The 22,612-nt window shown below is 36.3% G+C and overlaps 1 protein-coding gene across 2 annotated transcripts in view; it reads left to right on the forward strand.

Annotated features, from left to right (window-relative positions):
- The window catches only part of TBCK (TBC1 domain containing kinase), an 88,033-nt gene that overhangs the window by 2,367 nt on the left and 63,054 nt on the right, over window positions 1-22,612 (forward strand). For both annotated transcript variants that reach the window (XM_088163860.1, XM_014878308.2), the window contains exons 2-7: window positions 857-1,091; window positions 3,494-3,566; window positions 19,197-19,311; window positions 20,790-20,863; window positions 21,843-21,984; window positions 22,482-22,542. In XM_088163860.1, the coding sequence (XP_088019986.1) occupies window positions 899-1,091; window positions 3,494-3,566; window positions 19,197-19,311; window positions 20,790-20,863; window positions 21,843-21,984; window positions 22,482-22,542 (658 nt within the window). In that variant the 5' untranslated portion in view covers window positions 857-898. The remainder of the gene's footprint in view (window positions 1-856; window positions 1,092-3,493; window positions 3,567-19,196; window positions 19,312-20,789; window positions 20,864-21,842; window positions 21,985-22,481; window positions 22,543-22,612) is intronic.

Below are 22,612 nucleotides of genomic sequence, written 5' to 3' on the forward strand. Positions count from 1 at the left end.
GTAAACTAAGCTGTTTTTTCTAAATGTTTAATATATATTTTCTTTCTGATGTTGCGTAGTTTATTTGGCAGACTTGATGTTTTTACAGGAATGGTCGTCTTGTAAGTACGCAGTTAAAGGTTTCCAATTGGAACCTGCTGCATGCCAGTAAATCTTTGTGCTTGCTGTCTGTCCACTTGATGGCTTTCCAGTGGAAAATTCTAACTGTAATGTGCATTGTTCTAAATCATCTGCAAAAAAGCATAGAATATTCATGAGATACGAAAGTATTGTATCCTTACAAATAAGACTTTAAATACAAATACTAATATAAATATTCCAATGCTCAAAGCTGTTTCAGATTTTTCTTCCTTTTTTAAGTTTGATTCCTTAAAACTATACATTCATATTCAATATAATTATATTTATTAGAATGTAAAAGCACATCTCTCATGTCTATGTTTCTTCAGGGGAAAAAAAAGTCATAAATGAGATCAGTTTTTTATGTTTGCTTCGTATCCTAAGCTGGACTGTATTAGTTGAAACAGAAAGTCTTTCATAATATCAATTTGTATAGTAAAAACATATTTACTAAGTATGTTTAGTATGTAAGGATATTTGTGCGACCTATATGGAGTTGCTCTCAGGTGGGATTCACAAATAAATTTAGTAGTATTTTTACTGAGAATTTTGTGCTTTGAACAAGATTGTTCTCTTAAAGAAAACAATTTGATGTCTCAAAATTATTCTGTCTTCTGTTTCTCCTGTATGACTTCCTAACGAAAAAAAAATCTTAATTGCTTTGTTTAGTAAACAACTAGTAACCTGAGTCTGTATCTTTTGCTGATGATTTTTTACTCTGTGTTCTCTATTCAAGGAACACAAATTGCTCTGAGGGGCTCAAGATTGTGTGGAAAAGATGTTTCCTTTAAAAGACACTGTGATGGGTGCCTCCACCTTCTTTGCCTCAGCTCTGCCACATGATGTCTGTGGAAGTAATGGCCTCCCTCTAACACCTAACTCCATAAAAATTCTGGGGAGATTTCAAATCCTTAAAACAATCACCCATCCCAGACTTTGCCAGTATGTTGACATTACCAGAGGTAAACATGGTGAGTATCTGTTTAATAAGCAAAATTTTTGTATGATTACAGTTTTAGGTTTGGGGGTTTTTTGGTGACAATAGATTTTAAGGTGACTGAGCAGAATACTGCCTCGATAGCACCAGAAAGTGGCCAGTTTTGAGTCTCAGAATTTCTGAATGCCTTTGCTGTGACTGGCAGTATTGGCTCTTTTGTTTATTCTCTGTAGACTCAAAGCAGATATTAGTTGTCTGTCTTGTCTTGTGTTAGACTAACAGATAAAATCTAAGAATTTTCTTCTTTTCATACCTCACTTCAATTCCTGAACTCCATTGCTCTGCCATGTCTCTGTGTGGAAATACATGCATTTTTGATGGTGAACTCCTACACCCATGTTCTAATCTAATCCATTTTCACTTGGTACTTCGGTTTCTTGTACTTGATTTGCAGCTGATGTTGTCATCTCATGTCCTGGCTGCAAGCTTTCTGTATTATTGCCTTTTGATTTCTTTAAGATTTCTCCCACGAATGGTTACTTTATTCTAGTACAGGTTTGGAGGGTTTTTTTCAGTACCTGTTATCGCACTTATTGTTAGTCAAATAAAACTTCAGTTGTTTCTTTCTGCTCTAGATATTCTGTTACAAGCTCAGCAGGACTACAGCACTTAATTTCCACAAAAAGGCTGCAACACCTGTGAAAATTTAAGTCTTTGCCACCTTTAACTTTTAAATCAACCGTGTTCTCATACAAAAGTATATTGTATGTATTTGATTTGCTACAGTCTCATAAAGCAGGGCAAGTAATTTTTTTCCCCTTTAGAGTGCAGAATGATGGAATGTTTCAGATTTTTACAAAATTAGGATATTGTCAACTCCAGATACTGAAGTATTCTGTGGGTCAGGGTGTTCTTTATGTGTTTTCTTTTGCTCTCAAACGTGTAGTTTTTCACTTATGTAGTCAGGAGGTTTAGAAAATTTAATAATTTTCATTTTTATTTACTAGTACTGCTTGAAACAAAACCTGGGATTTTCTTACAATATTTTTTGGGATGAAAGGTTAGGAAGTATTAACTAGCATAACATTTAATAAATAAAAAAAATAGTAAAGTGACCTTTTTGATTACAAAGAATAAATGACATGAAGATTTATGTGTGTGTATAAAAATGAAGAAAAAAATACCTTCTTATAGTTGAAGTAACTTGAAGGATAGTAAATAAAATGTCTGACCATGAAGTCAGGAGTGTTCTGTTTTAACAATGGTTAGAATAGCAGCTAATAATTTTTATATAATATGGGAATTCAGTGGCAAATTTTATCATCTTGCTACTGGCAGAACTTTCCATGTGTCAGTTCTATGCCTAATGATTTAATGTTTGTGGACTTCTGTTTGCATATGTCAGTTTCTACTCCTGCAGAGAAATGTGAGAGCAGACTAGGAAAAAAACAATGCAGAAATAAATTAGATGTATGAATTCCCCCACAAAAGGATTTCAAAGGAGGAATATAAAAATAAAACATTCAAATGGATTTTTTTGTAAAATTAAGCTTTTTAAAAAGGTATGCTAGCATTGTAGAAGGCAATCTCCATCTTTTTTCTTCCAAAGCAAGCTTAAATGCTCTTTTGAATGGAAAAAGGAGAAACAGAGTTGAGTAACAAGCATTCCAGCTATAATGTGATGACTTGTGTTCCTCAGTTTTCCATCTTTATCTTACTGAAACAGTCATGTTACAAAAATATTTAGAATAATTTATTTTGATTTGATTTTGAATGTGAACATTGACTGCTAGGTTACTGGAAGTAGCAAAGCTTTTTTGGAAGTTTCCTCACATGCCCCTGTAACATCTTATACCTGTGTCTTTTCCTACTGCATAGTTGTTGTCTTCAGTGCAACAATAGTTTTGGTTTTCCCTCTATATTCAGAGCCAGCCCATCCATCTTCAGAAACGTGTGGGATCCCTACAGCTCCATGTTGGGCAATGGGTGCTGGCAATTTGCTCATTGATCCATCAATGCTCACCCTGAGTCCCTTTTCTCAAAGCTGAGCTTACTTTGAGTCTCTTTCATCAGCCCAGCCACATATTTCTGCAAATTTATATATGCTTATCTTTGAGACATTTGTTCTTCAGTCGAATCTGACTGATGTTGGCTGAAGGCTTTGATATTTGTTAGGAGATTGCTGGATGCATGGATGGTTGGATTGATTGTGCTTTACATGATGAAACTGGAAGCATAATTTGCTATATCTCATTAAAAAAAAAGTGATGTTACCCATAACCTGTACATCTTGTAACATTTAATTATGTGTAATTTTCTGTACAATGTGTGTCAAAATACTTCAATATCTACTAAATAGATAGAATGAAAAGTCTCTACTCTCAGAGTTTCATTTGGATTCCAGTCCTCTTACACTTTTTTTTTTTTCTGAATTAGAGAGACTGGTTGTGGCAGCTGAACACTGTGAAAAGAGTCTGGAAGATTTGCTACGAGAAAGAAAGCCTGCCAGGTGAGGTGTCAAGCTAACTCAAATCTACTCATCATTATTTCACACATCATCTGTGGCAAAATCCTGGACCATCTTTTAACTTCATTGGTTTATCTGGATTTTACTGTGTTGAAGTTTAACCTAAAATTGTTTGGCAGGTAAAATATGCACCTGAAGATGGAGTTCTCCTTTCTGTGAAATTTTGTTATGGAGAACTTGCTTGCAATTGAAATTCTTTGTAACTCATAAAATACTTTAGTTTTTGGGGGTTTCTTTTAAAAATAAAATCAGACCTATTACAGGATATGGAAGTTTCTAAGAATTAATGTGAAGGTTATGTCTGCTAAGTGATGAAGTACAGCTTTCACTAGAATGGATAGAATTTGGTGTGTGCTTTGTAGGAATCTATTAATTTATCATCTAGAAAGTGGACAAGATGTCAGATAATACACCCTGTGTTTGTGTTAGCATTCTGGGAGCTAGAACTTGTATGACAGTATGTGTTGCAGAGGGAGGTATCTTGGGGAATGTTAGGGAAATACAGCTTCAATTTTTTCTTAAGATAAGGACGTATTAGTTGTAAAGGGTTTTTCATGTGTGATATATGTTATGGTTCTTCACACAGTTTTGCATCAGGTTCCTATTGTGCAAAGTTCCAGAAACAGTGAAAGCATCAGAAGCTCTTTTCATTCCTTTTTAATTCAGTTCTCACACTGTTCTTTAAGCGTGTGTGTCTTGGTATCAGATGAGGAGCAGCCCAGACTGCCTGCTTGCCTTTAGACTGTTTTGGAAAAAGCTTCCATGTAGCTGTTTTAATTTGCTTTGAATTGCTTGATGGAGTATACTTACGTAGATTCTTTGACAAAACTTCCTCAGATAGCAAATGTGGTCTATCCATTATGCCATTTTATTCTAGCATGTCTTTTGTGGCCTCCAGAAGAATTTTTTAGATCTTTTTAGATAGGTTAGTAAGGTATGCAACTTTGGGTTTTGGTGTGCTGAAAGAAGCACTTGATTTGTGATGTTACCTCAGCTCTTTGGGCTGTGGCTCTGTTAAAAGCAGTTGCACAAAGCCTGGGTTTATTTTTTTCGTCTTGTCTTTGAAAGAGTAGTAAATTTTTCTACTAGTTGATCTTTCTTTTAATGAGCCAGTTGGCATTTCTTCTGGAAGTTGTAACACTTCAGGATAAGGGCTAAAATATAGCTTATATGTATATCCATCGTTTTAAGACACATTAGTGATTGATCTCCTGTAAATTACAGCTTTTGCAGTAGTAGCTAAAGGATAAATTGTGTTCACTTCAAATGAAGTTTCTTGTAAGACTGACGTTCTCCTTTTCCTTTTTTTTTTTTTTTAATGAAAACAGAATTTTTCATTCCTATGGAGACCCAGAAACTTCCAGAAATAAGCTGGGTGGACCAATTCCCAGTTAATGGTTATATGATCTGTCTATATCAATTACCTTTGGAGGAAATATTTGGCTTTTTTATGAATTCTGATTGCATTGGTCAGTGATAGCATAGCTGGCTACACATCCGGAGCTGATGCGTGTGCTATTGCAATTAATTTTTTTAACTGTTTGTGGAATGTGAGAAACTGCTCTTCTGGTTTCTAGATTAATTTTCCTTGTGCTTGCCAGTAACCTAAGTCCTTTGCACCTGTACCACAAGATGATGTAAAATCAGCAGGAAATCTTCTATTATGTTAGTGCTGAAATTCAAGACATTGCATTATGTACAGTCTATCTTTCTATGCATTTTGGAAAACAGGCCATACAGCTGTTTGGTAGTTATTTGCAGTTAATCTTTGCTGAAGTCATGCATCAGGTGTAGCATACATTCCTTAATATATGAATTATATAAAAAAAAATAAATGTAGTAATGTTCTTTCTTCAATTAACTTCAGACTTTGCCCAGGTTTCCTAATTCTAATAAATCAGTTGCATGTAGGGGCCAAATACTGGAAATTAGAGCTTCAAGTGTTTATCTGCTGTGTTCTCTCACAGTGCAGAAAGTCGTTTTACTGAGCATACCACCAAACATTTGCTAGAAATTGGAGTTGTGATATATTCAAGAATTCATTTATTCATTACCTAACAATATTGCATCAGCAGTCCCCAGGAATTGCAGAGATTGAAGACAATGACAAAGAAAGTTAACATGCTCAACTTCATTTCCAAAGATTAATGCAAATAAGTATTTAGTAATTTATGGCCAGATTAGTTTCTGCTTTGAGTGTTGCATATTTGGGGTCCCGGAATAAGCACCTTCTGCTGTAAGAAATCTTACCAAGTAAATTTCAAGAACTCTCAGAAGGAGGAAATGAGTGTCAGCTTTTCATAATTCTTGCCACAGGTAAACAATCACTGAAAAGGATATATTACAGCTGTCTAGTGTTTTTGAGGTTTTTTTCAGAGGATAGCCATGTCGACATAGTAACTGCAGTTAACACTTCTGAAAGTGACATTAATCCCAATTTACTTTACTCTCCTTCCATTGGGCATCACAGTAACAGCAGGGGTGCTCTTTTGGAGCTGTATGCCACAGGAAATTCGGGGTGCAACCATGGATAAGAGGATATGATTAGAATAGGATTAGAATTTTAGTCATTGATATACGATAAGAATTTTGGGCATTGATATCCCATTTTTCACCAGACTGCTGTCCACTGTCTTCTCTGAGAGAGATTGTAGTCTGGGTCATTATTTCGTGTTTGCTCAATTTAGTGTCATGTTTGTTGTTGTGCTCACTGAAAGGATGCATTTAATTTCAGTTTATAACAGTCACACCAGTGCAAAATTAGTTCTCTGAAGTATGTTCAGGAGTCAGCTAAATATTTAAAGGCTGAGAATTTATGTACAGTTGCACAAAAATAGTAAATACCTGATTTAAGCTCACAATGGTTTATTGCTGTTCAGAGATTTGAAAATGTGTCTCAGTCTAGCTGGTTTCCTCTGTCTTCCTGCACATACAAGGATTTTTTCTTGTGAATGAATTGAAAATAAGTCACAAAAATTTGTAGTGGATAGACGTTTTATACTTTAACAGTCTCACTAAAGTGGCAATCAAAATTTTAGTTTTTCCAGGTTGCTAGTTGTTAGTGTTGCTACCAAAGACCAGAATGTAGGATGTACGTTTATCTTTAAGGTTCTCTATCTTTTAAATACATTTCCAATTACTCCTTTGAAGATACCTTTTCCAGACAGTGTTAAAGGAGTTATTTTCTCTGCTCCTGTGCTGTTATAAAAGGAGTTGTGAGCATTTCCTTTTCTGTCATGCTTCAAGTGTGTTTCTTCTTTGAAGAAGTTGGTCTGCACTTGTATTCATAACAATAAAAATGCCAGCAAATACTGACATTCAGCAGACTTTTGGCACCTACAGTACAGTTTCTGGATCAGTCTTCAATTTGTGGCTTGGACAATCTAAGTCCATTTCTTTCTTCAATAAGATATAGTTGTCATATGTTTTGAAAGTCATGGTATTGAAATATTACTAGTGAACCATCAGATACAAGGTATATAGTTTGTTATACATGGAACACTTGATGGGAAGCAGACTGTGTCTGCAGTTGTTTACTAGTTTGGAGAAAACATACTCTGATGGATTCGGATGAGTACATTTTATTTGGCTACATTAAACAGTTGTCTGTTCATTGATTGGACTAGAGTTCTTCCTGCCATCTTTGCTATTAGTGCGCTTTTGGCAAACTTAAAGTGAGACTGTGGTACAGAAGTTATTAGATGGGGAGGAAAACAATTTCTGAGTAGCTAGGCATTCTTCATTCTTCAAAAATATTTGTAAAACAGGTGCAAGTCATCAAAAAGCCAAAGGTTTTACATGATTTGACTTGAAGAGCTGCATATGAGCAGAGCTTCATAGGCTGAGTGTATTCTGTTTTGAATCAAGTCTTTGTTGGAATTTCACATGAGAAATCCATATATCACAATAAGACTGAATTTGGCAAGGATGAATTATGTAATAGTAAAATGAAGTACCATTAATAAACAAACTTAAATGGGTTTTTTCCCCTAAACATGTGTGAAGTTCTGTAGTTTGGGCATTTAGTATCTATAGACTTTTCCTTTACTTTTTTGATAATGCTTTACTTGCAAAGGTATGATGAAAGATTATCTGTTAGTCTGGACTTGTTTATTTACTGTCCACTTTCGGTTTTGTTCATATAGAAGTACTGGTTTATTTCTGTAAGTAATTTTTAGTCTGACTGCAAGTCTTCCTGTAGCATTCCTTTTAGCATCGGTTTTCTCCTGTGATTGCCTTTACTCTCACAAGAAAACAATTTTTTGAAATGGAAAAGGGGTGCAGCTTGTCTGAGGCATTAGAGGTGAAGATTGTTGCTCGAGATATTTGAGTGATCTTTTTAGGTATGGAACCAAATTCTTTGCTTGCATAGTTGGCTGCACTGTTTTATGGCAGCACAAAGACATTTCAGAACACGTATGTGTTTCCTCCTTATGTGTGAAACATAACAGTGGGTGCATGCCTGTTTCTGATCTTCCAGGAACAAAAAAAAAAAAGAGAAGAATCCTATTCTTTGAGATTATGATAGTATCTGCCTCTTGCTATTAAAATGTGGGTATGATGGCTGTATGTAATTGTCCTGATTTCAACTATTGTGGAGTTATTTTCCTTTCAGTAGCTGTTACAGTGCCATGTTTTGGATTTGGAATGAGAATGGTGTTGATAACAAGCTGATGTTTTGGGTTTTTGCTAAGTCATGTTTATCCTGAGTCAAGGACATTTTTCCTTGGCTCATGCTCTGCCAGTGAGGAAGTACACAAAAGAAACTGGGAGGGAGCAGAGCTGGGACAGATGACCCAAACTGAGCAGTGGGAGGATATTCCACACCACATCATGCCCAGCATCAGCTGGGGGGAATTACCTGGAAGCGCGATTAGCCTGGGTCCAAGAAGGGGATCTGGCATGGGTCAGTGGGTGGTGAGCAATTGCATTTTGGTTTTTCCCATTTTATTACCATTTACCATTATTACTGTATTTTACTTTATTGTCAGTTATGACACTCATCCTGTCTCAACCTACAAGTTTTAATTTGATTCTTCTTCCCAACCCACTGAGGTGGGCGGAGAGAGGAAGTTTGAGTGAGTGGCTGCATGGTGCTTAATTTCCAGCTGGGCTTAGACCATGACAATATAAAGTCTATGGATGGGGAAGAAGTGTATGATTATTTCAACCTTTTGTTCAGCTGTGCTTTTTCTGTAGTTCCTTGTCGACACTTCATACAGATTTCCGTGCTAAAAGCAGTATTAAAGATATTGGACAGAAGATAAGTTATGCTGAGTTAATTGAGAACAAAAGAGTTTTGAGTCTACAATTTCTAGTGAAAGAGGATGTTGAGTTTCAAGCAGACAAAACACCATCCTCAGCAGGAGGATGGCTTCATCCTGCAAAGATATTTCTGCAAGGAATCGTGTAAGGATCATGTTAAAATTCCATTCTGCATTAATGAGCAAATTACTACTAATGAGCTAATGGCTAAAAACCCAAATGTCAAATTTGTACTGTGCAAATCTTAGGGGATTTAAAGCACATTATTAATCCTAATGTTGATTTATGATAGTTGTGTTTAGCATAAAAATTACTGTAGACTGTGAGAACAAGCTGTGGTTAGTATATGGTTATTCTAACAAAATGCAGTGTTTGACACTTCATCTGTGGTTCATCTTCCTGCTTCAAGAAAGGAAAAAGAAGGAAGAGTGAGCACTTGTTAGACTTGCTTTATATTGCATCCTTCTAGAAAGGAATTTTATTTTCTTAAATGCAAGTTCTTGCTTTTGGACTGCTGAGCAATGTCTTCAAGGGAACATTTGTCACTACTTAGGGATCAGACAACTGGTTTATTTAGATGCATTGATATGCTTGCAAATATCTCTAATGTCATTGTGGTTTGAGATTTGTTTCTTCTGTGCATATGGATATTCTCTTCTTGGGTATATAACTAAATAGGTACTAGGGCATTGGACATCGTTGTGATGGGAGTGTTAAGAAGGCTGGCAGATCAGGCTAATTTTAAGGTTTCATTTGTTCATTAGCATTATACATCTTGCTAAAGGTTAGCTCTTGCATATTGTTACTCATCACTCTGTACACGGGACTGAGGCTTACTGTAAATTAGCTGTGAGTATCCAGTACCATGGAGCTGGTGCTGTACAGTCAACAGTGGCAGCTGTGGCCCTTGGTGGTTCTTAAAAGTCAAGGTGGTTAAGCTTGAGAGCTCTTCAAGTGAGGCATGAACCAGTCTTTCTTATACTGTTGTCTAATTTATGTAATCAGCACTGTCCAACCTCTGCAAAGTGTGATTTCTTGTACTTCCAATAGTGCTTATGTTTCCTATTCTATTTATTCTATTTATGTATTCTTCCTATGGATTTCGGAGTATGTCCTGCATATTTAGAGTTGGTTGTGCTTCTCTTGCCCTTTAGTCTTGCAAATTTTGGTGTTTGGATTTCTCTTACATGCAACTGCAGCCCTCTCTATTTCCCCCTTTGGTGATCACATTTCTCTTATCACATTCAAGAAAATTTAGAAATAATTGTATGGTGATTGACAAATTCCTAATTCATAGTCAGAGGCATCTGCTTTGTCTTCATGTCAGTTTATGGTTACCTCTCCAGATAGGTGTTTCCTGCCTGTTGTGATGATATGTACTGGTTTATAGATCAAAGTGATGTACTTCCTAGCAGCTTTTGCAAGATTAGTTGTTAGCTATGAAATTCCTAGCAGCACCACTGCTTATTGGCCTAGTTGTAAAGTCCCTTTGATCACCTGAATTTGCAAGCTGTTCTTCTCTTGAAACTTCCCGTTCTGTTTCACTTTTTAGTAGTTTCTGTACCATTGATATAGGGATCCAGATTTTTTGAGTTAAACGCTAAAACATACCTAGGTAGGCTTTTCACCTTAGATATTTAGATTTTTCTAAAATATTTTTTAAAAATATGTTATGGCCAATTTACGTAGAGTGCCTGTCTTTAGAAGATCTGTGCAGTATTGCAAGATTTGTTCATAGCTTTAAAAGGTCTGTTGAAATTTTTTTAAATGCGGGAGAAAGGGTTTAATTAGGAAAGTGACTGGTTAAATCATGCTTAATGCTCTCATAGAGATGTTTGTAGAAATTAATTTTAAAAAAACATTATTTATTGATAGCTAGTCATGATTTCTAGAGCTGTCAGTTCAGTTTATACTGCCACACAGCTGCAACAATGTTAACTGCATCAATAATTATCCTTCAATTTCAGCTTTTCTTTTAACATTTTTCATTGATCAGGGTTTTTCTGATCCACCTAGGGAACCACAGTAAGAATGAGTGAATCTATCTCCTTGTATGATGAGGTTAGGGACCCGTCACTTCTCTTGCAGTGTGGATGAGAAAGTCAATATGGCTGATGTTAAGTAAAGCTCTATTCTTATGCCATAGATACAGGTCTTCCTTAAAATATAAAGTAAAATATGCAGTTGTACATTATAGCCTCAAATGGAAGAAAGCACTCCTATGTTCTTAAAATGTCAGATCACTACCTTTCCCTCAGTTGCAGCAGGGAGAGTTGGCCTTTTAAAAGTGCATGAATTTATTCCGAGGAGTCCAAAAGAAAGCAGAAGATTTTTGGAGATCTGACTTCAGTTCATCTTAATTCTACTACTTTTTATGCAATCACTCTTTTTGGAGAAGAAGGGAAGAACGTGAGATGTGTTGTTTCCTTCAATGAAATTTTGGCCCTGAGACATATGGTACATGTATATAATGCTATTGAAGCTACGTCTTTATTGTATATTTTGAGGTAATCGTCTTGTTTTTTCCCCCTGCTAGGTCTTGTTCTTTTATAGTCACCTGTACATCTAGTTCTGTTATGTTACTCAGAGTGTATGGTCAGTGATAAGAATGCTGAATCTGATCGGGTTTTAAACCGGAGCTACTTTACCTAATTTTTGTATCTAGTGATTGAAATAATTTATTTCATTGCACTTTTTGGTCCAATATAAAGTATTACTATTATATATTTTACATATGAGCCAGCTAAGGCTAAGATGCAAAAAAAACTTTTTAGAAGGTGATCAGGGGCAAGATCAAAAACTGGGAGTGTGGACTGTCTTTCCCATTCCGTGCATTAAACAGGATGGCACTAGAAGTTTCATTAAAATAGCACTTTATAAGGTGTACTTGCTTTTCACAACTACTTTTTTCATTTGCTGTCCCATTTTTTGGGATGAATACTGGATGTCCAAAAGGAATTAAGGTGCAATGTTTGAAAATGTTTGGTTTATGATTTAAATCATTCAAAGTGATAATGATCTGAAAAATCACCTGTCTGATGAAAAGTGTTGTATTCAATCTGATTTATACATAAAGTTATTCTTTATCTGTGCTTTCATCTATTGTTTTATGGACTTTTATCATACCTTACAAGTTGAGACCTTCATAAAAGTGTAACATCATCTGTGTTGCTTTTAAAGTCATGCTTGCAGCTTAGAACTTTAAAAAAGGAATGAAAGGACTTTCTGAGTTTCCTCAGGTGAGCAATGACCTTGTTGAAGACATCCTGTGTGAAATAACCTTGTGCATGAGTTAGAGACTTCTGAGGACTCTGTCTATAAATTTTTTTTGTGCGTGTGTGTCTTATTCTCTGTTTGTTGCATTCCTTTCCAGTTCATTTCATTCTGGTAATGTGAATGCATTTCCAAGTAAATTGGCAGTGTTTACAATCTTGGTCCCCAGTGCCATTTTTTAATCAAACACATAATAAAGTGCTAAATAAACCATTCCCACCTGCATCAAACTCTTTATGTTCTGTATAGAGTATTTTGTAATTTATTTACCCAGGAAGACCCAATTTATCTGCACATCTGGTTTTCAACCCAGTTCTGCTTTTTATCCAGTTTTCCAGCTGGTTGATTGAGGAATAAGGAGGTCAGGTGGCTTTCTTGAGGTCAGTATAGTGATTGTCTCAGCTGGGATTACACCCAAACTTTATCCTTTGCTGAACCACTTGGCCACACCACTTCTGACCAGTCTGACCACATTGTTGGCAGTAATGGAACTAACTGCAAATGTCATTTTCTTTGTTTTATAGTTTTGCTTGTATTGAAATATTGTCACTTTTATGAGTTCAGAAACATTACATCTGTTCACAACCTGGTTCCCTTTCACTTTGAACAGACACAATTTTTTTGTGATGAATCTCCTTCCTGGATACCAAATGTGTATTAGTGTCACAAGTTTGGGGATAGTGATTGATGACATTGCTGGTTTGTGTTGCTCTGGTGTGCTTCCTCAGGGCAGACCCTGTCTGACAGTCTGCTTTGGAAGAGTAACCCAAGTTTTTGCTCCTGTGTATCAGTGCTATAAGCTTCTTGAGACTCCTGCTTGTTGAGGTTCTCTTCCTTTAGAGTTTACTTTTTACAGGCATATTACAATGTTAGAACAAGATGCACAGATTTAATAAAGGACTTACTCAAGCATGCATTGCAGTGTATGTACCCGTGAACTGTAAGTCTGAGGAAAGAGAGACTCAGAAACACAGTATCATCAGAATAGTCTTACTCTGTTTGGTCTTGCTCTGCCTTCCTAAGAGAAGTCAAAATTATTCTGGTTCCAGTTTTTATCAATTTCCTCTTTTCTTAAATTGCCCTGCACTGAAGAAACATGACTTAGTACTAATCCACATATACATCTCTAGTACCTACAAAATTACAGGACTCTGTGCAGTTAAGTAGATGATACTTTCTGATGAGGCGTGCTTTCTGGTACCAGTCCTGTTTTGTTTTCAAATTCTGGTAGGGCCTCTGTTCACTTCACTTGATGAAACATTCTTATTCAAAATAGTCCATTAAGTACCTTCTAGAAACTGGATGGGGAGCTCTGTGTTGGTTGATACAAAAGCATAAAAGGAAATTAAATTTACAGCTGGCCATAACCAGTTAAAAATACCACAAGTATATTTGTAACAGCCAGAAAGATTCCCCTTTCCCCAAGATTTTATTCCTGCCTTCACTTTGCTTCCAGGCTGTTGTTTTTGCTCCTGTTGTGCTGTACAGGTACATAAATGTGATGGGTTGACACTGGCCAGACACCAGTGCACCCACAAGAAGTAATGGGATTGATGCCCACATTCTTCGCCGAAAATTAATTGTTGCAAAACCAGCACAATAACTATGTACTGATTACCTACACTGTAATAGCTGCCTCTGCATCAAAAGGGGAGATGATGTAGTCTAGAAGGTAGGACTGAACACAGTAAGAAGACAGGAAGATCTTTTGAGATACCCAGTTACTCTTTTGCATTAAACTATTTCATTGTAGCACTGAAAAACAATGGAGAAGATTATTTCCTGTTAATGTCATGAATGCAGTTCCCTTAAAGGTCATGGAGTGAATTTGTGTGCAGATTGGCATTGATTTTCCTTTAAACTGGAGAGAAAGAAAGTTATGTGACCCTGTACTTCTATGATATGTCAATGAATATCAATTGTGAAATGAATGCTGAAAATTTCTTTTCTCACGTTGGAATTTTTTTGATCAGTTTAATAAGTCAAGCCTCCTGATTCCCCCCAATTTCCAGCTGTGTGATCTGCAGTCCTCTTGTTCTTCAGTATTCAGTATGTCATGTGTGAAGTAGTTTTTATTTTCCCTTCAGCAATCTGCGGTGCATGTAGCAGCTACCATGCTGCTGGCTGTCAAATGCATTTTTTGATAATTGTTTTTCCTGCTACAGAGTCGAGCAATGATAAAATAGCAGGGAGATTTTACCGACAGAATTGTTGATGGCTGTGGAATGCCACAGGAACAATAGGTAATATTATCAGACATGATGCTTAGGAGGCAAACTTTTGTTTCACCCAGAGGAAATCTTAGATTAGAGGAAGTTGGAAGCCAGGAAAATATCAAAGAAAATTTCATATGTGTTTGCTCAGTATTCCCTTTCTCCTAGGCATCTGCCTGCCTTTTAAAATTGTTTTTTTTAAAGAAAGGATATTCTGAAATAATTTTTGGTCTGAGCTAATAGAACTATTTTTAGGATTTGGAAGACCAGTAATTTTGTCTAAAATGGAAGTAATTAGTTGCAAGAAATTGTTTTGTTCCTAGAGTATCCTGTCTTGGAGTCCAGTTCCCACTTCTACAAGCAGCTGCATTATCATTCCCATTAATCACAAATAATAAGTTAATAAATAGCCACTCAAACTGAATAGTATATAGGTAATATTGTTGGGGTAATTTAGCAGGAATTCATCATATCACATTTTTGTCATAAAGTTTTTGATTTCTAAATAAAGCAATTTTTTTGTTTGATCTTGTGTTTATATTGACCTATGGCTTTGGCAGTTCTTCTTAGCTGTTTCTTCCCAGGTACTGCTCAATTACTACTGGGTGAGTATGATTGTTCTTAGCTCTCCAATCCCCCGATTGTTTTCAGGGCTTATTGTCTTTACTTTGTTCTTGATGGATCACCTTTCTCACTCTCTCTGCTAAAATCGGATCCTTTTGAAAAAGGTATGACTCTCAGTGTGCCGACTTCTAGTACTTTCACCCTGACCCAGAAGCTGTTGTAATTTGGATCAGGGAGTGTAGTGGGTGCACTGAGAAGCTTTTCTTCTCCACTCCACCTGTCTGAATCCAAGAAATGACAACAGTCTCCTAAGCAATCAGATTACTTCGTCAGTGGGTTTGCAGAACCACAAGAGACTGAAACTCTGCTAAAACATCTCTTTCCTGACAGGTTATATTTATTATTCCTGAAATAAGCTTCCAGAAAATGTTTCTGTGTCCTTAACAGTAAGAATTCAACAGACTGGAGATCAGGCTGGCTGCTAAGTGGAAAAGAATGTTTTTTGTGAAGGCATAATGCACCTACCTGTGTACACTGTGTACAGTGTGGAAATTAATAATTTCTCTGGTATAGCTTTTGGTCTGAGAAGTTCTGGAGGTAATAAAACAATCCTCCTTTTTGTGGATTTTTAAGTGGACTTCCCTTTTCTCTCCACCCACAAATACCTGCACATGCCTCTCTTAACCATGCTGGGTTTTGTACTGTTGGCTGAACTTGCTCGTATCAACTTGAAGAGATTTTTTTTTTCCTCATCCTACTTACAGGATGAATCTGAGGAAGGAATACAGTCCCCCTTAGTGCTTCCTTTTCTATGGATTCAAGTTACAGCCCCAAACCTGGTATTTGTTTTACTCTTTACAGTCTTTTAATTCATGATTTCTAGTATGAAGAAACACAAAAATTATCTCTTTTCATGGCTATGTTTCTTTTCCAAACCAGGACAATCATTAAATTTAACCAGTTTGATTTTATACCTGTGTGAAATCTTTTCTCTTGAAGAGAACCCCTGTTCAGAGGCCTAGCTGACTAGGCTACAGTTGAATTGATTTTTTGGTATCCAGACTGAGGATTAACATGCAGACAGCTACTTGAATGTGTGTTCCTTCTGCAAAGAAATTTCTGTTTCTTTTCTTGCTGGTGGAGAGGAAAATAACCTTAAAACAAGTCTTTTTGGAAGAGATAGGGAACTCCAGTGCATCTCACACTTTTGCTTTTACTTTCTGCGTCCTACAGTATTGCCTTAAATAGGAGAGTGATTTGTTTCACTGCAATATGAAGTCACAACCATGATCATCAGCTGCTGAGATGAAGAGGCTGCTTCATGCCACACAGCTGTAATTCTGGCCCTCCTTAGGTCCATGGTGTGGCATGATTGGTGTCAATTTGGCCACTTTATCTCCTGTGCTGTTTCTAGTGCTTTTGCTGTTGGTTTTTTCCCTCTACCTCCTGCTAAAGGAAGGTGCTGATACCTCTGCAGTCCAAGAGGCCCAGTAGTTAAACAGGGCTATGTCTATTGTAGTTCAACAGTAGCAAGTCCATTGAAAAACAGGCTCCCAGGCTAATTGACGTAGAAGTTTCTGAATCTGCTCAGAGCTTGCCACCAGCATCAGATTTTTATAAGTGTCCTCTTCATCTAGAGCAATGTTTTCCTTTTCTATTTATGGGAGGTTTTTTAAAAGTCAATTTACACTGAAGCCTGGAAGCAGCTTTATGAGTGTACCTTCCACATTTGCGGAAGGCTGATGCAATGCTTGCCGTGTTGACAGTGGCTGCAAAAACTGAGACAGAGCTGAGACCCACTGAAACAAAGGAGCAGCCTTGGTAGTGATCTCTAGTGAGGCTGGGAGCATCTGCTGAACTTGGCCTTGGGGAGTTTAAAGGAGAGAAATCTCTTGGGCTTGGTGACAGCACTAAGTGCAGTTGTCAGGCCCTTTGGAGTTAAATGCAAATCTTATGAGTAGTAACCACACAATAAATAAGAGCTACACAAGATGCAGCAGCACAATGCAGAGCTTTTTATACAGCTGTATGTATATATATACAGCTTGTTTATATATATATATGCACACATATATACAGAGTTCCCTCTCTGCTGAAGGACCAGCATGAAGTACTTGGCTCAATGCTTCTGCCCAGCAGGGTGGCATCAAGAGTTTAAGAGCACTGAACACTGAATGCACATTGAAAAATAGTTACCACTCATGTGTTCCTGATCGTTTTAACGACGTGAAGGGTTTATCTTGAAGAACAAGGAATACCCAAGCTCTATTTTCATGTATTTGCCTGGGTTCTGGGGAGTTTTTTTTAATGAATTGCAAGAGAACACGGAGAATAAATGGGTGGCTGAGGCCCCCTGGCGTCAGTAGAGCACACTACCTGCCTGCAGCAAATGGCCACCAAATTTAACTTTATTAATAGTTACTTTTGGTTTTTTAATATGCCATATTTATTTTTATGTTTTAACACAGAGGAACAATGTTTAGGCTAGAATACCTCATGATGTACTGATTGTTCACATGCAATTGTTCCCCTACTGGAAGCATGAGTACTCCATCATTTATTTTTCATGTCTTTATTTTGCAAAACTGAGTAAAAAATGAGAGAGGCGATTCTGTTTTCCATCATTATCACTAGTATTTGCATTGCAGGCAAAAAAAAATACAAGAAAGCTGAAGACTTACGAGGTAATTTTTTTTTACCACATCCATATCTCTGCCCAAGAATGACCAAGAGAAAAGGTGCACAGCTACTAGTGTCCGGTGCTGTGGTGTAGTATTTAACTTGTGGGTGGGAGGTGCTAGGGAGGGAGGAGGTAGATGGTTGTGGGGTTTTGTTTTGGTTTTTTGGTTATTAGCCGTCAGGTTTTGGTCAAATTACTAAGACCTTGAGAATCACTTTCAAATACTATGACATTAGATACAGCAGTATGGACATATGTTAGAATAGATTCCCTTTGTGCTTAAAATTTATTTTAAAAGTATATATTCAGAACTATTGCGGATTAGTACAGAGCACTTCTAGGAAAAAGATGAGGCTCTAGAGGATAGCTCCTAGATGGAGGATGCAAGATAACTTAGTCATGGCTTTTTCAGTATTTCTGAGTTGCACTAGTCTCAGAATTTGTTGTAAGTGTGGCTTTTGTAAAAATTCAGCTATTTAGTCTTCTGACAAAGTTTTGTCATTCCATCGGGTATGAATAGCAGCTGATGAAGTTGAATAAAAAAATTAGTTTTGCTGTTTAGTCAGATAGTTGGCTTGTCACTGTCATCAGTCTGAAATAATACTCATTTTGCTTTTGCACAAGTTTTTAACAAGCAAGACAAGGTGGTGAATATCCTCCAGAATGCTATTGTATATTATTCTTTAACAATGAAATCGAAAAGTAATTGGAATGTAAAGTTAGGTCTTTATAAGCAGATATGCTTTGATTTTTGGACTTTGTGTAAACCATTGCCTGCAGAGGAAAAGTTAACAAAAATGAAATGGCTGAGGGGGAGTGGACAGAATAAGGAAGAATAGAAAGTTAAATGGAATCTCTCTAGATGACATGAGATCTGTGCCTTTTGTTCTTATTTAGAGTGCACTTTGGAAGCCTGTTATGGTGATCAGTACAAATTCCTGATCACTTGTTCACAGAAACTCCTCTTTAAGGCTATTACTCTTTGAAGAAAATAGCAACTTCTGTCAAAATACATAATTACATCAAAATGTTTTGGGTGATAAACTTTGTTGTTTCTTTACAAAGATGGTAAGGTTGATACTTCCAAGGTTGTAAAAAAAATGTGCTGAAAATGCAGTTTTCTGCCCTTTTTTCCCCCCTATTTTAGGTTTTGAGATGACTGAAGTCTATAGGTACAATCTAGTCAGGCCTCTCTGCTATCTTCTGAATACGCTCTAGTTACTATCTAAGTTTTAAAAACCTTTTGTTCAGGTGAACCTTTTAGTGAACATCAGTAGGAGACTTAAGAAGAGCAAATAAAAATAAGGGAGGGTTGAGATTTTTTTTATTTCCTGATTGGATGAGTTTCTACTGAAGAGAGTATTTCATTCTTCGTCAGCATTTTCTATGCTTCCTAAGAACCAATTCAGGGTGAAGAAACCTAGTTGTGGGATTTTGAGGAGATGTGTGTATGGCACTGAACATACCCCACCACATTCAATGCTGATTCCTTAAACTGCTCTGGAATTGTAAATGTCTCACTTTTATTTGGAATAGCTGTGGAACACTATATTTTTGCAGATTAAAAAGGAAAACATTCACTATAACATGTTGGTTTGTTTGGGTTTTTTTTTTCAGTTCTTCAAGGATCTTATTCATAGCATATGAGGTTTTGCAAGGTTTACAGTATATGAATAAGCATGGAATGGTCCACCGAGCACTCTCCCCTTGCAATATTCTTTTGGATCGAAAGGTAAGCTACAGGACTAAATCTGTGGGTTTGTTTGCTGCTAACAAGTGTTGTGCTGTGTCTTAGATGGAAACTGGACAGTCAGAGTCTTTTCGATGGGGAAAAAAATTGCAGATCTGGAAAGCTGTTTGTTTTGGGTTTTTGTTTTTTTTTTAATTACAGTTTTCCCTCATTTCCTGAGTTTCAAATGTATTGCTGAATTTATTTTTCTGTTCTGTCCCAAGCCACACTTTTTCTCCCTTCTCCAAGCAGTAATCTAAGTCTACTTGTCATCACTGTAATTAGTCACAAGACCTTCCTAGCTATTTGAATAGAAAAAGACTTCTTATAGCTAATTAGCTGTCACTAATATTTCTTGTGTTCCATGGTAAAATGATACTTGCCTTTTAAGATACCAAGCTATTTTTTTCTTCATGTTAAATTATTCAAATATAAGTATCTGTCAATTCTGTTACCACAGACTATTGAGTTGGCAGAGAGGAATACAATTTCTGCTTATAAAAGTTGAGATAAATTAATAGCTACAATTGTCTTCAGAGCAGTTTCTTCATCAGAACCAACAGCTAAAGGGTTTAACCTGTCTGCATAACTCCTCTCTCAATCCTTTTTTACTCAGTTTTGGTAGAATAACTAGATCCTCCCCTTGGAAGGCAAAGAAAGGAGAGACAAAAATAAGGAACACATATATCTTTTTATATGCTTGTAAACAAATGAAAATTGTGATAATGCTCTACCCTACAAAAGTACTCTAGGATTTTAAGATACTCCTAAAATCAATAAAAGAACAGAAGAGGACTGTGAGACAATAAACTTCTAATCTCTCCCTGCCCTTTGAAAGCTTTCTGATATAGCCTTCTCCGCTGCACCCTCTGGAGGCTGGTGGAGTGTAATTCAAAATCCAGAAGAAACAAGGCCTGTTTAACTTCTCTACCTATTTTTTGTTGTTTTGGTGTTAACTTTCTGTCTTCACAAATAAAAAGAAAGTACCTTGAAAAACTGTTTGAAATACGTGTTGATACTGTTTAGGAGAGCAAGATAGTAATGATTTGATAGGAGGTCTGCAGAAACAAGGCTGGGTAAATGGAAGAGTTGAGGGAATATTGGTCATGTTTAGGGAGTTCTAGGAGTCAAACAGGATTTTGAACAGTTTTCAAACTGAAAAAATGTATAATGTAGTATTTAAGCCTTTTTAATTTACTGAAAATAATACTGTAACTTAAAAAGTTATGATGTGTTCCAAACAAAGTGATTTAATTAAAGCTCTTGAGAAGTAAAAGCATTAGAAATAAGCACCTCTTTAACTTGCAGTGCACTTTTGCATAATAGATGAGGCAGAAGTTTAAGAACGTCCTTTTCATAGGTTTCTGTCCTCTGACAGCTAATGCAGTTTGAAATTACTTTTGATTTTTTTTTTAACTTAAACACAGATTTTTCAAATGTTGGATTCTGCTGCTCTTGATCATTTATTTTTCCCTTTTCAGGGACACGTGAAGTTGGCTAACTTTGGACTCTACCATATGACTGCTCAAGGTGTTGATGTTGATTTTCCTATAGGGTAAGGATGTAGCTACACAATACAAACATATCAGAGATTTAGTTTTTTAGGAATAAATTATGTTTAGAGCACCTCTTATTCAGAAGCTTCTGATAATGTCACTGATGAGGTTGTCATCTGACTAGGTGAGATGAACAAAAAATAGAGAATGGGTACCGTGCCAGCATGTTACCATAACTCTGTGATGTCAGTCTTTATCCCCAGATTTGCCTTCAGATACTAATACTTCCCTATGATTTGGATTCCTAATTTCAAATCCAAGAAAATGCACAATCAGTGCTTCCCTATTACCCACCAATGTAGGCTTTCTGTCTCTTTATAAGTTCATTATTTATTTACAAGTGATCATACTATATTACAAACCACAGCTTTGTTGAAGTGAGATTTTTGTCACTCTTGGGGTTTTTGAAGTGCCATTTTTTTTCAAATTAAATACTGAGCTTATTCTTAAAGACATGGCCAGAAGAAACTGATGTTTCCTTTCTGATGATTGCAGATTTTTTTAGGTATTATAGTGAACTTTTGATAAAAAGAAAAGTGTTAATATTATTTTTAAATCATCTAGTAGAAGGTAATATATGTCCTTAACACTTTTTGTTACTTTTTTTTGCAAATTCAGAAGTTATTTGATGGGAATACACTATCAGTGGAAAAGATTACTGCAACCATCCCAAAGTATGAGTCTAGGATGCACTTATTTAATATCCTAATGCTGAAACTCAATCCATGTTTTCCCTAAGATACGTAAATACACCACTTAGAAAGCAGAGGTTCCTTTCACAAAGTGACAGAGCTGATGATTGGAATTTGACCTTTTATGTCGTAAACACTACGCTGGAGTGAAACTTTGCTGCAATGTGTAGATTTTGACTGAATAAAATAGGCAGTATTCTGGTTTCTCAGAATGCCAAATTATTCTGATTATGTAATGGGAAGTCACACTTTTTGGACAGTATCTAATGTTGCTCCATCTTTCTAGATACCCATCATATCTGGCTCCTGAAGTAATTGCACAGGGAATAGGCAAACCAAGTGATCACACTCAGTGTGAGAAGCCTCTGCCTTCTGGCCCTAAATCAGATCTGTGGTCTCTTGGTATAATATTATTTGAGCTTTGCATGGTATGTAAAAGAATAATTCTCTTGATTTTGACTCTGGGGGAATACGTTCATTAACTTCATTGCTCTTGAATGTGGGGTTAATGACACCCTGCTCATCACTCAAGCTCAAATATCAGAATATGTTAGCATTCCTACCTGGACAGTACTGGTTGTTTAAGGGATAGGATGCATTTTGGTATGTAGGTTGCTTGGTATATGTGTTAACCATGAAGGATAGTTACCTGTGGAGCCACAAGAATTTGACTGCAAGGCAGTTCCATTTAAGATAAATTATCAATTATACGTTTTTGCTATATAGTGATGTGAAACTGTTTCTGCCATAGTTGGGGTAAATAAGGTTTTTTGTTCTTAAAGATAGTTTTGATATGTCTAAAATTAACATGTAGAAGCTTATTTCCCTGGTTTATATAAAGACGGGATACAATGTTATCTAAATATTTTCATGTAGTAGCTGTTTCTTTCAAATTCAAGTGTAATTTGACTTTGTTATTTTTTAGGGGAGAAAATTATTTCAAAGTTTGGAGATAGCAGAAAGGTTGAAATTTATACTTATGTTAGGTAAGTAGCACAAAATCGATTTTTCAAATTTCCAAGCAGCTCTATGATTAGAGCTTTACAGACTAAACAG

This window comes from Sturnus vulgaris, chromosome 4, assembly GCF_052056855.1.
Source record: "Sturnus vulgaris isolate bStuVul1 chromosome 4, bStuVul1.hap1, whole genome shotgun sequence".
Lineage (NCBI taxonomy): Eukaryota > Metazoa > Chordata > Aves > Passeriformes > Sturnidae > Sturnus > Sturnus vulgaris.